General features: G+C 36.7%; 1 protein-coding gene across 14 annotated transcripts; it reads right to left on the bottom strand.

Moving 5' to 3' along the window:
* Window positions 1-8,141: 8,141 nt before the first annotated feature.
* Window positions 8,142-13,472, bottom strand: LOC106446721 (U11/U12 small nuclear ribonucleoprotein 35 kDa protein-like). Of its 14 annotated transcripts, XR_007323938.1 has the most exons (12): window positions 12,591-13,427; window positions 12,397-12,516; window positions 12,140-12,317; window positions 11,889-11,935; window positions 11,747-11,820; window positions 11,353-11,419; window positions 11,160-11,275; window positions 10,872-11,073; window positions 10,721-10,791; window positions 10,506-10,599; window positions 10,135-10,212; window positions 8,142-8,666 (listed from the first exon to the last, which is right to left on the bottom strand). XR_007323938.1 is itself a non-coding variant. In XM_048758540.1 (11 exons), exons 5-10 carry the CDS (start codon window positions 11,767-11,769, stop codon window positions 10,188-10,190), a joined length of 594 nt encoding a protein of 197 aa, XP_048614497.1. In that variant the 5' UTR covers window positions 11,770-11,820; window positions 11,889-11,935; window positions 12,140-12,317; window positions 12,397-12,516; window positions 12,591-13,470; the 3' UTR covers window positions 8,142-8,666; window positions 10,135-10,187. The 14 variants fall into 14 exon arrangements, 2 of the variants coding, with proteins under 2 accessions (XP_048614497.1, XP_048614496.1); XR_007323945.1 differs by having other exon boundaries at window positions 10,506-10,791; window positions 10,872-10,879; window positions 10,994-11,073; window positions 11,353-11,820; window positions 12,591-13,447; XR_007323941.1 differs by having other exon boundaries at window positions 10,872-10,879; window positions 10,994-11,073; window positions 11,160-11,820; window positions 12,591-13,441.
* Window positions 13,473-15,249: the final 1,777 nt, after the last annotated feature.

Below are 15,249 nucleotides of genomic sequence, written 5' to 3'. Positions count from 1 at the left end.
AATCCCCCACATGAGTAGAAATGACTCTTCTAAAACATATGCAGACTAAATGCAGACTCGATAGACTCTAAAAACTACACTTATTCTAATCTTTACTAGACTAGACAAACTTATCGAGAGTGTTTGCGAAAAATTCACTGTGTTTGAGTTGGTGGCATTTTTAAGCCTTGAACCACTCATAGTTAATATCTGTCGGGTTTACTTTACCAGAAAGTGAACATGATGTCTTGAACCAACCGGTGTTTTATGTAAACCGAGACAACAGGCATAACGCAGCTTCATTTTCTCGTAGAACTTAGTTCTCTATTGTGTTCATTGTGGCCCTAAACTTTCCTGGTTTTCATGAGTGAACTTAGAGAATATAGCCTTGCATTCATCTTCCTAGAAACGGCCCCATTTCACACTCATTAGGTGATTGACCATGAAAATTATTGAGTAATACTCCGCTTAGAAGCTATGGAATCATTAAAAGCTTATGCTTATCCTTTACACATTTGTTAGCACTTTTCTCATCTTAGGAGCTGGGAAGAGACTACTTTGTCTCAAGTGCTTTGGTTAGATTCTGGTTGATTTTGTTTTCCCTTTGAACCTACGTCTTGGGATCTCCAGTCATGATAGGTAGGGTTGCAATCACGCATCCTCATTCGTTATAGGCTTTAAACCCATTCCTTTTGATGATTTAGCAACAACATCTCGTTGCAAACCTTTAGTAAATGGATCCGCTAGGTTGTCAGCCGATTTGATGTAGTCTACTGTGATTACACCAGTTGAGATAAGTTGTCTAATGGTTTTATGTCATCTTCTGATGTGACGAGATTTACCATTGTAGAGATTATTCTGAGCCCGAGCTATTGCTGATTGACTATCACAATGTATGCGTATGGCTGGCACAGGTTTCTCCCACATAGGAATATCTTCCAAAAATTTTCTAAGCCATTCAGCTTCTTCTGCTGCTTTGTCTAAGGCTATGAACTCAGATTCCATGGTAGATCTGGCTAATACTGTTTGTTTGGTAGATTTCCATGATATTGCTGCTCCTCCTAGTGTAAAGACATATCCGCTCGTGGATTTTGAGTTTTTGGAATCTGATATCCAGTTAGCATCACTGTATCCTTCTAAAACTGCTGGTTTTTTACCATAGTGAAGCCCAAAATCTTTGGTGTAGCGCAAGTAATTGAGTACCCTCGTTATAGCTTTCCAGTGTGTATGACCTGGATTACTTGTATATCGACTAAGTACGTTTACTGCATGCGCTAGATCTGGTCTAGTACAATTGGTCAAGTACATGAGACTTCCAATCACAAGTGCATACTCGTTCTGTGAAACCGCTTCACCTGAATTCTTTGTCAAGTGCATTTGGGGATCTAACGGAGTTTTTGCCGTACTCTTAGAGTAATTTTTAAATCTCTCTAATATTGTTACAGCATAATGAGATTGGGTTAAGATAACTCCGTTTGAATTTCTTGTGACTTTAACCCCGAGAATTACATCTACTAATCCCAAGTCTTTCATCTCAAATGTCCCTTTGAGCATGTTCTTTGTTTGATTGATAATGTCTTTATTGCTTCCAATAATGAGCATATCATCTACATATAGACATAGCAAAACATACGCATTTTTGGTAGTTTTGTAGTATATGCATTTGTCACATTCATTTATTTTGAAACCATTTGACATCATTGTATTGTCAAATTTTTCGTGCCATTGTTTAGGAGCTTGTTTAAGCCCATAAAGTGACTTTACAAGTCGACATACTTTGTCTTCCTGTCCGGGAATGACAAAACCTTCAGGTTGTTTCATGTAAATTTCCTCTTCTAAATCACCATTTAGAAAAGCAGTTTTTACATCCATTTGATGGATTTCTAGGTCTCTTAAGGCTGCGATTGCTATCATCAGTCTTATTGATGTTATTCTCGTCACTGGAGAATATGTATCAAAATAGTCAAGGCCTTCCTTTTGTCGGAATCCTTGAACTACAAGCCTAGACTTGTATTTTCCACCAGGTTTTCGTGTCATTATCCATTTATTCCCTAATGCTTTGCAGCCAGGTGGTAAATCCGTTATGTAATAAGTATAATTTTGCATGATCGAATCAAATTCACTCCTGACCGCTTCGTTCCAGAATGGAGCTTCTGGTGAAGCCATGGCTTCTGCCAAAGTTTTTGGAACATTTTCTACTAAAAATGCCATTAGGAAATCTTCTCCAAAAGATTTTTCTTTTCGAGCTCTTTTGCTCCTTCGAGGTTCATCTTTTTCTTCATTTTCTGAAATATCATTTATAGAAATCTCGACGTTTGTCTCAGTTTCTGAGTTTTTGTCATTGTCTCTTTCTTCTCGAGTTCGTTTTGAACCTTGTTTTTCCTTATATGGAAAAATATTTTCGAAGAAAGATGCATTTCTTGATTCCATGACTGTATTTTCATGAATGTCTGATATTTCAGATTTATGTACCAGAAATCGATAAGCATTACTGTTATGTGCATATCCGATGAAGATGCAATCCACTGTTTTAGGTCCAATAGTGACCTTCTTTGGTGGCGGTACTGCAACTTTTGCTAGGCACCCCCACACTTTGAGGTATTTATACGAAGGTAAATTACCTTTCCATAATTCATATGGAGTTTTGCCAGTTATTTTGTGTGGAATTTTGTTGAGGATATAATTAGTGGTAAGCAATGCTTCCCCCCACATGTTCTGGGGTAACCCAGATTCCTGCAACATTGCATTCATCATCTCTTTTAGAGTTCGATTTTTGCGTTCAGCAACTCCATTAGATTCTGGTGAGTAAGGAGCTGTAGTTTGATGGATTATTCCATGTTCTTTACAGAATGCATTGAATGGACCATCATACTCGCCTCCTCTGTCGCTTCTAACTACTTTAATAGTTGTTTTAAGCTGATTTTCGACCTCGAGTTTAAATTCTTTAAATTTTTCTAAGGTTTCGTCTTTGCTATGTAATAAATATACATAACAATATTTTGTGCAGTCATCTATGAAGGTCACAAAGTACTTTTTACCACCTCTAGTTTGTAAGTATTTTAAATCACATAAATCTGTATGAATTAAATCTATAGGTTTATTAGTTCTTTCAACACGAGGTGATGGCGTTTTCGTGAGCTTAGCCTGTACGCATACTTCACATTTTTGTTTACTTGTTTTGCATTTAGGAATTAGATTTAAATTCATTAATCTTTGTATAGATTTGTAGTTTACATGGCCTAATCTTTCATGCCATATATTAAAAGACTCAACCAAATAAGCAACTGGCTCTTTCTTATTCATTGAAACTTTTGAAGCTACAACTTTCGGAGGGACTGTCATTACATTCAACTTGACAAGTCCACCCTTAACATACCCTCTTCCAAAATACATCCCATTTTTCGTAATCACGAACTTGTCCGCCTCAAAATTTGTGGCGAATCCATTCTTGTTGAGCAAGGTTCCCGAGACCAGGTTCTTCCTCATGTCAGGCACATGCTTCACATTCATCAGAGTGACCTCATGTCCAGATGTCATCTTCAAAATCACATTGCCGCGTCCTTCAATCTTGGAGACTGCAGTGTTTCCCATCTTGAGCTTCTCCTCAGTCATGCTTTTCTGATAGGTGCTGAACATCGCCCTATCGGTGCAAATGTGGGTGGTTGCACCAGTGTCATACCACCATTCCTTGGGGTTGTTGCTTTCAACCATGTTGGCTTCAGTCACCACAGCAACGAGATCCTCCTCTGTGAGATTTGCCTGAGCCTTCTCATCCTTGATCTTTTTGCGACACTCAACAGTCTTGTGCCCCACTTTGTGGCAGTAGTGACATTTCCCCCTGAACTTCTCCACATTCGCATTCGCATTGATTTCAATGCCTTTGTTCTTGAAGTTTTTTCCCGAAGCCTTCAGGGCTGCAGCAGTTTTGGAAGGCTTGGCAGGAGAATGGGCGTGTGCCTTTCCTTTGCCTTTGTGCTCAGCCATGTTGACACTGTGCTCCTTAGCAGTGACCTTGTCAGCAATTCGGTTTCTGGATTCCATCTGAAGCCTCATGATGAGCTCCTCGAGCCCCATCTTCTTCTTCTTGTGCTTCAAGTAGTTCTTGAAATCCGCATAGCTTGGAGGAAGCTTTTCAATGAAGCTGAGAGTTGTGAATGTCTCGCAGATGGACATTCCTTCAGCAGCGATTTCATGGCAAATGAGCTGAAGCGCTTCCACCTGATCCATGATGGGTTTTGAATCCACCATTTTGAAGTCGTGGAACTTTGAGACCACATACTTCTGGCAGCCAGCGTCCTCACCTCTGTACTTCTTGTCCAGTGATCTCCATAGCTCTTTCGCCGTGGGGATCTCACAGTAGACACGGTACAATGGGTCAATGAGACGACCCAAAATGTAACCTTTGCAGATGAAGTCGGAATGCACCCATATGTCAACAGTTGCAAGACTGTGAACATCATCTATTCCGTACGGAATCAGGGGCTTGTCCTCCTGGATGAACTTGTCCAGTTTCATCGTTGTCAGAAAGAACATCATCTTCTTCTGCCACGTTTTGAAGCCTTTGCCATCAAACTTGTCTGGCATCAGTCCTTGAGTGAACAAGCTAGGTACAGCCGGAGGAGTTTGAACTGCCACCGGAGCACTTGCAGATGCTGATACTGAACCCGTCTGATAAAGACCAGCACCAAATAGGCTACGGCGAGTGGTTTCATCAGCAGCATTTCCCGCAGGGAGGATAGTGCTTGTTGTTGCTGCAGCGGTAGATGCTGTGATGTTTGTCGTAGCGGTTGTCACGCCAGTTGCATCAGTTGCTGCAGCGTTGAGTGGAGTCTGAATGACATCCGTGGTGTCAATGGGGGTGTTGTTATCGTTTGTCATTTTTCTGTAGAGAAAACATGAAAAAACGGATTAGTACTCCATTCAACAAATAACATATTATTTTAAAGAAAATAATAGTCTAAAATCGATGTTCATTTTTGGTATTTGAACCAAATCATATCGATATAAGTCTGGAAAAAACGTTTTGCAAACTCGCTTAAAAGCGTTCGCAGAAACCATTTTTATAGACTTAGAATGTTTCACAAACTCGCTTAAGAAAACGGTTACTGAAACGATTCATGTATATAACGTTTGAAGAATGTATCAACGTTTTGCGAAAAATGCTAGAAAGAAATCCGCAAAGCGTAATGAAATAAACCAGAAACGTTTTGCGGAAGTGCTCTAAGGCAAATCGCAAACACATTTAGGCAGAAACGTTTCGCGGATAAGCGTATAGCAAATCGCAAACATCGTTGTGAGATAAGAACAAAACGTTTCGCGGAAATGCTAGAAAGCAAATCGCAAACACGGTTCCAAAACCCGTTTCTATTAATCGTTTATAAACCCGATTAAAGCTTTAAACATAAAGCTATTTTGAGTTAAGATTGTAGAAGCCGGAAAACCGGACTGACATAAACGATAGAATAAAAGCGATGTTAAGGAAATAAACGAATGTAAAAGACGAATACAAGAACGATAAGAAATCGTATTCGCAAAGAGACATGAAGTCGAGATATGATCTCTTTCCTTAACTCAAAATATTCGTTCCGTTAGTGAGACGGGACTGTACGAATATAGAGTCCCAGGATACAACCATGGCAGACGAATCACGCCTCACTCGTGATCGCCCTATCGAACTATAAACTCTACGAAACACTCTCTAGACTTACGTTGAGGGATCTGGTGATTTTTTGTTGCGTAAAAACTTAAAGAAAAATGAAGGAGGAGACGAGTTTATAAAGAAGAGAAGACGAGCCATTTTCCGTAACTAATGCCGCACGTGCGCACGTTGGCGGAAATCTCGCGAGGATCTCGGAGGCAAGGCGTTACGAAACTTCCTCCGCAAGATCTTTTCTCGTTTAAACTTATCGTCAAGAAGAGAGACAGCGTGTTGTTTTTAAACGAACTACGTGTTGTTTAAAATAAAACGTTGAGCTTAACTTGGTCCAAAAAGAATATTCTTATCGGGCCGGAGGCCCGACACCAAGACCCAAGAGCAAGAGCAAGAGCAAGAGCAAGAGCAAGACCAAGACCAAGACCAAGACCAAGACCAAGACCACGCCCACGCCCACGCCCACGCCCACGCCCACGCCCACGCCCACGCCGAGCCGAGCCGAGCCGGCTAGACGGCGGCGGCGGCGCGCGTGTGGGGAGCTCTCTCTTCCTCTGAGCTGTTTAACCTCTCATGTCATGAAGACATATATATACTCCTCAAAATCAACTCTCCCAACCAATGTGGGATGTTGTTAACTTCATTTCATTAAAGCCAACAAGGCTTTTTATAAGAACCCATAGGCCCATTTCGTTTTCACATTTTGCCATATATTATTTGAGTCATTAGGCTTAATAATTAGGCCCAACAAAGACTTTGTCAGATCCGGTTTCCCATTCAGCGATCTACGGCGAAGTCTTCACGGTAATAACGCATGACGAGGCAAGACGGGTCCTTGATTCCGGTTCTACCTTCCCTTGCGGTGGTGAGATGGATGGAGATACGGTGTGACGGGCGGTGTAAAGAGGTTCGGTTTCTTCGATTCGCGGAGATAACATGCGGTAAGCAGTTACTTCGACGGAATAGTCAACCAGAGAAGTGGCTTTTGTGGATGACGCACGGTGGAAATGTTCTTCCCAGTGCCGGTGACGATCCCTAGTCATGCTGGTGGTACACTGTCTACACCTCTTGAAACTGCGAATAGGTGTTCAGATCCCGTTTTAGTTGTCAAGGTTCAATTTTTTTCGGACAGCGATGTTTGGTTAGCGATGCATTAGCTTCTCGAACCCGTTTTCTTGTTGTTCTAGTGGTCCATTAAAGGGGATGTGAACCGGCTCTTTCTTTGTCGTGGTAAGAGGTTTGTGTTCTTTGGGGTTTTAGTGCAACAAAGTTGATGTCGTGCCTAGCAACTTTGGGTTTGAGAGTCTTGATCGATTTGCGCAAAGGGAGTAAGTGTTCCGTTGGTTGTGGCTTAGCAGTCTTTCTTCTAGGGGTTATGTGTCCAATGGTTGCTTGGCATTTGTTTCTTCTCCCGTGAGTGTACCAGGAGAGGTTCGGTTGGCAAGGCTTCATTTTCATGGTGTTTGAATGAGCTTCTTTATTAGGATTTCAGTTGTTTATGTATCCAAGGTGTGTGGACCGTTCAGCGGTTCCCCTTGTCGAGTTATGAAGTCTCTGGTTCTTGGTCTTATCGTTTGGCGGGCAAGGAAGCAGCGATAGAGGCGTTTGGGTGCAGAAGTGGAGGTTACCGGGTGGCGGGCTTTGGGCAGCAGTGGTAACTCTCGGGGCTATTACGTTTTGCCGCCAGCTTTGTATGAATATTAGTATTTTGCAATGTTCGAAACTACGCTAGGCGCTAGTCGGGCGGCAGTCTCGGGCCTAGCGAATTATAAAAAAATCGGAGATTAAGCAGGGTATACGCGGGGACTAGTTTATTAATAAATTTTATTCCATTTGTATTTAAAATCCAATATATAATATAAAATATATTATAATGTGATAATTTGGGTATATACTAATACTGAAAACTATATATATGAAATTCTAACAAAATTTAATTGTTAAAATAAATGTATATTTCCAGTTACAAATATTAAGACAAACAAACTAAATTAATTTCACATACATTGTACAAATATACTATATTTGTATAATATCATCAAAGTCACACGTTCTAGATTTTTATTGGTAAAAACTGAACCAATAAGATCGGTCAAAATGTAAAATATTGGAACACAAGTATTTAGTGTGATGTATTCTAATCCTGTCAAATGAGCAAATATTAAGCAAAGAAAAAACGGAAAAACTTGAAAACCTAAAGTCCCACATCGACTATTATAAACAAAAACACTTCTCGAGGCATCTATAAATAAACTCAAGCTCCCTTCGTTAAACTACAAGCTGGGCTAATAAAGCCCAATAACTTCCAATAAAGTTTAAAATTACGCGGAAATAATCGGTTAAAAATCCTTATAGTACCGATTAATCAGATTACGCGGCCGGATTAGTGGGGTCCAATTAAATAAGCCGACTTGAACTTATTCGCCGCCGATTATTTGGCTAGGCGCCCACGTTTTTGAACAGAGGTATTTTGATTATGAATTAATTTCAATTTGGGAAAAAAAAAGAAAAGAAAAAGAAAATCTTTACATTAGAAAATTGTGTAGCGGACAAGAAACTGAATATGACAAAAACAGCGATCAGCCTCGACATTCTTCTTCTTTCTTTGTTTTTTGTTAACTCTTTTCATTAATGGAAAAGCCCCGCGGGCCATAACAAGGTGAGCTTAGATATTAAATTACCCAACCCAACCCGTTTACAATTTAAACTAAGCCCAATAACCGACCCAATTATGTTGATCGATTAAACCACACCACGCGTCCCACCGCTTTCTTGCGTAACGACACGCGTCCAACTTCAGTGCTTACGAGTTTGTGGTTTCTGACACAATACCACCGGTTCTTCGTCGGATGAAAGGGTCAAACGTCGCCGGAAATATCAAGCCTCACCGGAATCCTCCTTCGCTCCCCACCGACGCCATTATTGGAACACCAATCATCTTCGGATTATAATCCTGAAATTACTCGAGTCGATTCACAAGAGGAATCTTTGTCGGACCGCTCAGATGAACGCCAACTCTACTGAGACCCTTACGAATCTGTCGAAGTTAATCCATCATCATCATCTTTTTCAACAGGAAAGCTTTACCATATGCCAATTCACCGGCAAACAGAGACAGCAAAGACTGACTTCCAAGACAAAGAACTGAAGCATATCTTATGATGAAAGTAGCCCAATTCAAGCTAATCGGTATTCAAGTAAACACCCGAAAGAGAAATTCAAAGAGAAGAGCTCCATAGAGCCTTTATTAAATTCAACCCAAGATCCCTATATAACAGAGAAAACCATGAAGAACAATCTGTCTTGGGTTGAAAGAACACAACAAAATCGCCTAGCAAAATATATAATCCGACAAAGCGGAATCAAAAGTCGACCTTTTGATCGAAAACAAACTTTTTACATCAAAGACTCTTCCCCCTCTTAAAAGATGTTTGTGTTACGATCTCCTACCAGATTTTTACCCGCTCGTACGGACATGGATATATTTTTTTAAAAATATGATGCTATTTGCTTTTTATATTATTATTTAGGATTAGGTAAAAAATTCGAATTCGAAGAATCGAACCGATCCTACTATGAATAAATAGTACCAAATCTAAACCGATATTGATTAAATATCTAAATTATTCAAAATTTTAGTCCGAACCGAATTCAAAATAGATTTATATACTTATATATATTAATTATTTTTAGATTTAATATATATAAAAACATCCAGAATATATATAATACTTTTAAGTTTGTTTAATACTTGAAAATATATATAAATAATCAAACATAAATAGTTAAAATAGTTAAAATATACTCAAAACTCCAAAAATACTTAAATAATTATTAATTCTCTATCATTAAACCAAACCAATTTATATGTTAAGTTAGGTACTCTAACGTATGTTATTCAAATTTATATGTAATGTTTATAGATTTTTTTAAAATTAAAGCACATAATAAATTTAAAATTTTTTAAAATAATTTAAATTGGTTATCTAAATACGAAACAAATCCTCAAAGATATGAACCGAACACGAAATCCCAAACATAACCGAAAACGAACCCGAACGCCTACCCCTAATCACTATTATATATCCTATATGTGTCATCATAGGTTACAAAAATATGTGTTATCATATAATTAATCGTATTTTATATAATTAATCGTATTTTATATGTGTTATCATATAATTAATCGTATCTTATATATATTGAAAACATTTTTATAATGGTTATTGGAAAATATGTTAGTAAAAATTAAATTTTGATTATAAGTATATTTTTGAATGAATTTTTGATAAAAATCTTTCAGGATTGTACTGGTTTGAAAATATTGAAATAAAGATTTAAAAGCTTTCAGGATTGACCAATAAGTTATTTCTCTAAGACATATTGAACAACACGTCAATCATGCCACTTCTAACACACGAAACATGAACTAAATATCGAATATGTATCAGAACAAAACATAGATAAAATATTAATCAAGATAAAGAAATGAAATGGTAGTAGACCTGAGTACGTGACATGTATCTTCCCTCTAGTGGAAGTTGGATCCCAGGCTTTTTCAAATCTTCATGAGGTATCGGCTTCTAATATTATAAAAAAAACAGAATGCACAGTTAAACATGGTTTTGAAGGTTCATATATAACAATTATAGTCTGCTGGTTATAGTTGTTTGGAACATGCTAACAGGAGGATAGGCTGGATAGCAAAGAAAAAAGGAACACATAGAGGTCTTTCTCGTCCTCCAAAACTAAGTTGTCCAGATTCTTTCCTACCACTAACTCCACCTCCTTTTTTAGAGAAGAAGAAGAAAGATTAAACTAAGGGATGATGAAGATCTAAATCCTAAGGGAGAGTAAGAGAATGAATGGCACTCACCTCATCTTCTTGGTATCCTCCATCCATGTATCAATTGCTGCCTATTATAATCAACAATAATCTCTCGACCATCAATAAATGAATGATGAGCATCCTGTAAAAAACCACCACAAAAGAACATTCCTTTCCGGAAAATAAACTCCACTGTTGAAACAGAAAATATACATTTCAAACAGCTCTAAAGAACAAAAAAAAAGTTAGCATCACCGAAGTACCTTGTAAGCACGATGCATCTCCTTCTCAGTCTCATACTCCACAAAAGCATATACTCGTGAGGCACCCGTCACTATAGAAAGGAAAAAAAAGCCATAGTGTTGAGATCAAACAATTATGCTAAGAAAATATCTTGGAAGAACCAAACCTTACCAATGTGTCTGATCAAGCACAAGCTCTTAACTTTGCCATATTTACTCATGGCATGTAAAGGAGAAACACACATGATCACTTAAAAGTGTTAACTTACGGCACGAACACAACATACACTTTACCTCACGAAGAGTATCCTCTGTAGTAAGATGAGAGGTACAATAAGGATCTCCGGCGGCTTTCGAATCGTCAAAGGGATCATCTTTCGAAACACATACAAATCAATGAGCTTTGTAGATTCAGAAACAAAGCGATAAACTTTGAAAGAAGAACAGAGAGAGAGTTTACATAGACCGGTGCTGTAACAGAGGAGAGCTCGACGGACACCGTTATCATGTGCCGCAACGTTGGTTCCGTCAATACTTCCGGCTTGAATGGGATGATACGATCTCGCGTAGAATACTCTGTTTCCGCCGCCACTCATTAGTTTAATACATAATGTATAATCGACACATTTACAGAGCAATTGCAAAGCCTTTACCAATGTGTCTGACCAACCACAAGCTCTTAACTTTGCCGTATTTACTCGTAGCATGTAAAGAAGAAACCTTTATGATCACTCGTGCAACGAAAGAGTGTAAGAGCAACTCCATCCATTAGAACTACTGATAGGTTCTAATGATTAAATTAGTAGTTTTAAAGGTGATATGAGAAGTTAAGAACCTTAGTTAGTGAAAATAATTTTTTCTTCTTCCAATGGGAGGTTCTTAAATATTTTTTTTTTTTTTTTAAGTTGAATGATATAGATTTGATAACATAAAATTTTAAATAAAAATGACATAAAGCTACAAATCAAAAGATACAACTACAAATCATAAAGCTATTCAACTCAACATCTGTCTAGTGATTAGGTTGTTTTGTATATAGTCATTTACCTCCAATTCTGAAGCTTTCTCATCAAGTACACTCATTGCTTCATCAGGTTAACTGTAAAAGCATGAACTCCACTCTGCAACACAGACAAATCAATAAGAATGAAATTCAAACCGAAGCAACGCAAAAGCTTCTTGTTGTTACCTTGAAGATACCAGCTTTCTCTGCAGAAATTTCAGCAAGCGTGTGTCCTAAATAAAACCAACTGATTAGAAAAAAAAAACATTTGGATTCATTTTTTTTCCTGACAAAAGAGACTATCCAAGAATCTCTGTATGATCATAACCGAGAGAAGCAATACCACAGACGACAGGCTTCTTAATCTATATACTAACATAACGCTTTGTTAGAGATGGAAACAGAACGAATAGAATCTTAATAATACTTTGTCCTACCACGTTAGAACAACCACAGAACAAATCATTCAAAAGGATCTAAACTTGCTGCTCTTGTTGCTTTCCATAAACCACATTTTGTTTCTTCTCCTCATCTTTCATCTCCACCGTCTTCTTCTCATCCTTTTCAGCATCTGTTGATTTCTTCTCCTAACGCACATTCAAACCCATTTGGTATCTTCACACAAGACAGAACAAAACTCAATGTTTAGTAATCAAGTTTCAGTTAAGGAAGGGAGAAGTAAAGTTAAACTTACTGCAACAAAAGGGTCACGACCGATAAGACCATAGATGAACCAAGAAGTTCCACAGAGAAACACAAAGAGTGATAAAAAGAATGACATATACTCTACACTCTTTGTCTTCGTCACCAATCTCTGTTCATCAAAAATCAAACATTTAAAAAAAACAGAGCCAAAGTTGAAGAAACACGTCTTGAGTGATTTCTTACCATGATTGAGAGTGGAGAAGCGTACATGATGATGGAGAAAACAGTTGCTGCGATACCACATAAGACTCAGAAACAGAGTTGATCGATTTCAAAACTTTCAATTCAATCTTCAATCTTATCAAAACAATCTCTCCAGATCAGACTCGATCGAGAGAGAAGATGAAGTGATCGACTTCAGTGGAGTTAGAGAAACTATGTGATTTCAGATCAAGACCCTAACGAGAAGGAGAGAGAGACATAAAGAGGAGGTCCACTAAAAAGGTGACATGCAAGGGTCCTTACCAATCCTTAAAGGCCCAAGTTAAGCATCGGTTCTTTTGTTTTTAAGCCCTTTTCATTTATTTTTTTTCACTTTTCTTTAGAACCCTTCTTAAGAAGTGGCCGATGGAGATGGTCTAACTCCACGTATACAACACATACTCTTACCTCACGAAGAGTCTCCTTCGAAGTAAGCTGAGAGATTCGACCCAGCTGCTTTGGATCACCAGAGGGATTATCTTCAAAACCCCAAATCACATACAAAAAAAAATCAACTTTGCCGGCGAGAGAGAGAGAGAGAGAGAGAGAGAGAGAGATTACATAGGCCGGCGTTATAGCTAAAGAGAGCTCGACGAACGCCGTTATCATCTGGGCAACATGGCAGGTTTAAACAGGTTTAGTTAAAACGCTGTGGTTTAATTTAATTCTAGTGGCTGGCATATGTATGTAATTTTTGTGAAAAACTAAAAGTTATTTTCTTTTTCTATTTCTGTTTTAATAGATTAGATGGTTTACACTATTTTTTCTTCTAAAACAAAGTAACTCTATAATAGAATTGGACGTTGTTCCAATGATATTTTATTTTAGGGTAAAAAGTAGAGTAATGAACAAAAAAAATAAAAAATTACTCTATCTATTTTTTTATTCTATTAATAGAGTGAAAATAGAGTATTATTGAAATATTTTTATTCTAAACTCTATTTTAAAATGGAAAATATAATGGAGTTGGAAATGCTCTTAAAAGAAGAAAAATAGAGAATTTTTGTTTTTATCGGAAAAAAAAGAATTCTCTCTCTAGGAGGAAGAGAGAGAACCCATTCTTTCTGCTATGAACTTTAAGATACTTAATTTTGTGTTAATATGTTATATGTACTTTTTAGCGATGAACCTATTTATAACCAAAAGTATTAGCATAATATAGAAAGTAATTTAAATAATAATGAAATATACCCTAAAATAATTACGGTATAAAATTTGGATTTAGGGTTTAAATTCTTAGCATAATAAAATAATTTCTTTCTTTATTATTAGCATAATAAAATATTACCAAACCCTAAATCGTAAATTCTAAATCCAAATCCTATACCCTAAAATTTTGGGTTAATATTGATGTTGTTCTTTTAGGATTTAAGGTTTGGGTTTAGAGTCTAGGTTTGGGTTTAGAATCTAGGGTTTGAGTTTAAAGTCTAGGGTTTGGGTTTAGAGTTTACGGTTTGGGTTTAGGGTTTAGGTTTAGGGTTTAGGATTTGGGTTTAAGATATAAGGTATGGGTTTAGGTTTAGAGTTTATGTTTAGAATCTAGGGTGTAGGGTTTAGGGCTTAGGGTTTAGGGTTTAGGATTTGGGTTTAAGATATAAGGTATGAGTTTAGAGTTTAGAGTTTGAATTTAGAATTTAAAGTGTAGGGTTTAGGGTTTAGTTAATGGCGTTAACGTCATTAAAATTGACGTCATTATTTTTTATAATTATTTTAGATTTTTTTTTAAAAAAAATTAATGTATTTTATTATTAACCTATGTGGCATATTAATCTAAGTTTTGTTATTTATTTATTACATATAGATTACCAAAAATGGTTCCCTTTAAGAATTATAAACAAAAAGCATAACAAAACAAATAAGTCAGATATCATCAATTACATATAACGATTGGATATTTTAGAAATCGTTTTTTATAGGACTTATGTTACATGGAAACGGAAGCGGGTACGCGGAAACGGAAGCGTATGTAAGCGCAGAAGCAAGATTTTTTAAAAAATTAGGAAGCGGGTACGTATTGGAAGCGTATATCCATATGTATGTATATATATGTATATATATATTAAAATATAAGATTTTTTTAAAACAATTAGGACTAAAAATTATATGTTATAAATTTAAATAAATTATTTATTCATTTGTAATAATTTTGTAATGATTTCATATTAAAACTGTGAAAATAGACATAAATTAAGTTTAAAAGAAATTATTATATTAATTATTGTTAATACTTCATAAATAATTGACACAATATATTTGAATATATGATATATGTTTAATAAAAACCTCAATACATAAAGATAATTTATAGTATTAATTTTAATATTTATATATTTATATCCTTTCTATTCATTACTATTAAAATTTTGATTTTACAGAAATTAATAACTACAATTATATTTTTATTGATATTCAACCTTGTATTTTTTTTTAAAAAACGGAAGCGTGATTCCAAAACGGAATCATAAGCTTCCAACGTGTTTTTAAAAAGAATATTTTGGAAGCGTTTTGGAAGCGAGATTCCGTAAGCTTCCACAAGGTTCTGATTCCGATTCCGGTTCCGAAGCGGGAAGCGGACGTCCGATGAAGCTTCCGTGCAACGTAGTATAGGACATAAAAATAGCAGTTGAAAAGTTCAGTAACA

This window comes from Brassica napus, chromosome C5 (assembly GCF_020379485.1).
Source record: "Brassica napus cultivar Da-Ae chromosome C5, Da-Ae, whole genome shotgun sequence".
NCBI lineage: Eukaryota > Viridiplantae > Streptophyta > Magnoliopsida > Brassicales > Brassicaceae > Brassica > Brassica napus.
This window is presented reverse-complemented; position numbering and strand designations above follow the sequence as displayed.

Coding starts and splice junctions, on each gene's coding strand:
- LOC106446721 (XM_048758539.1), bottom strand. CDS start 11,769: ATGAGAAAGCTTCAGAATTGGAG. Junction 11,420..11,746: donor AGAAAGCTTCAGAATTGGAG/GTAAATGACTAT, acceptor GTGATCATAAAG/GTTTCTTCTTTACATGCTAC. Junction 10,600..10,720: donor AGATGCATCGTGCTTACAAG/GTACTTCGGTGA, acceptor GGTTTTTTACAG/GATGCTCATCATTCATTTAT.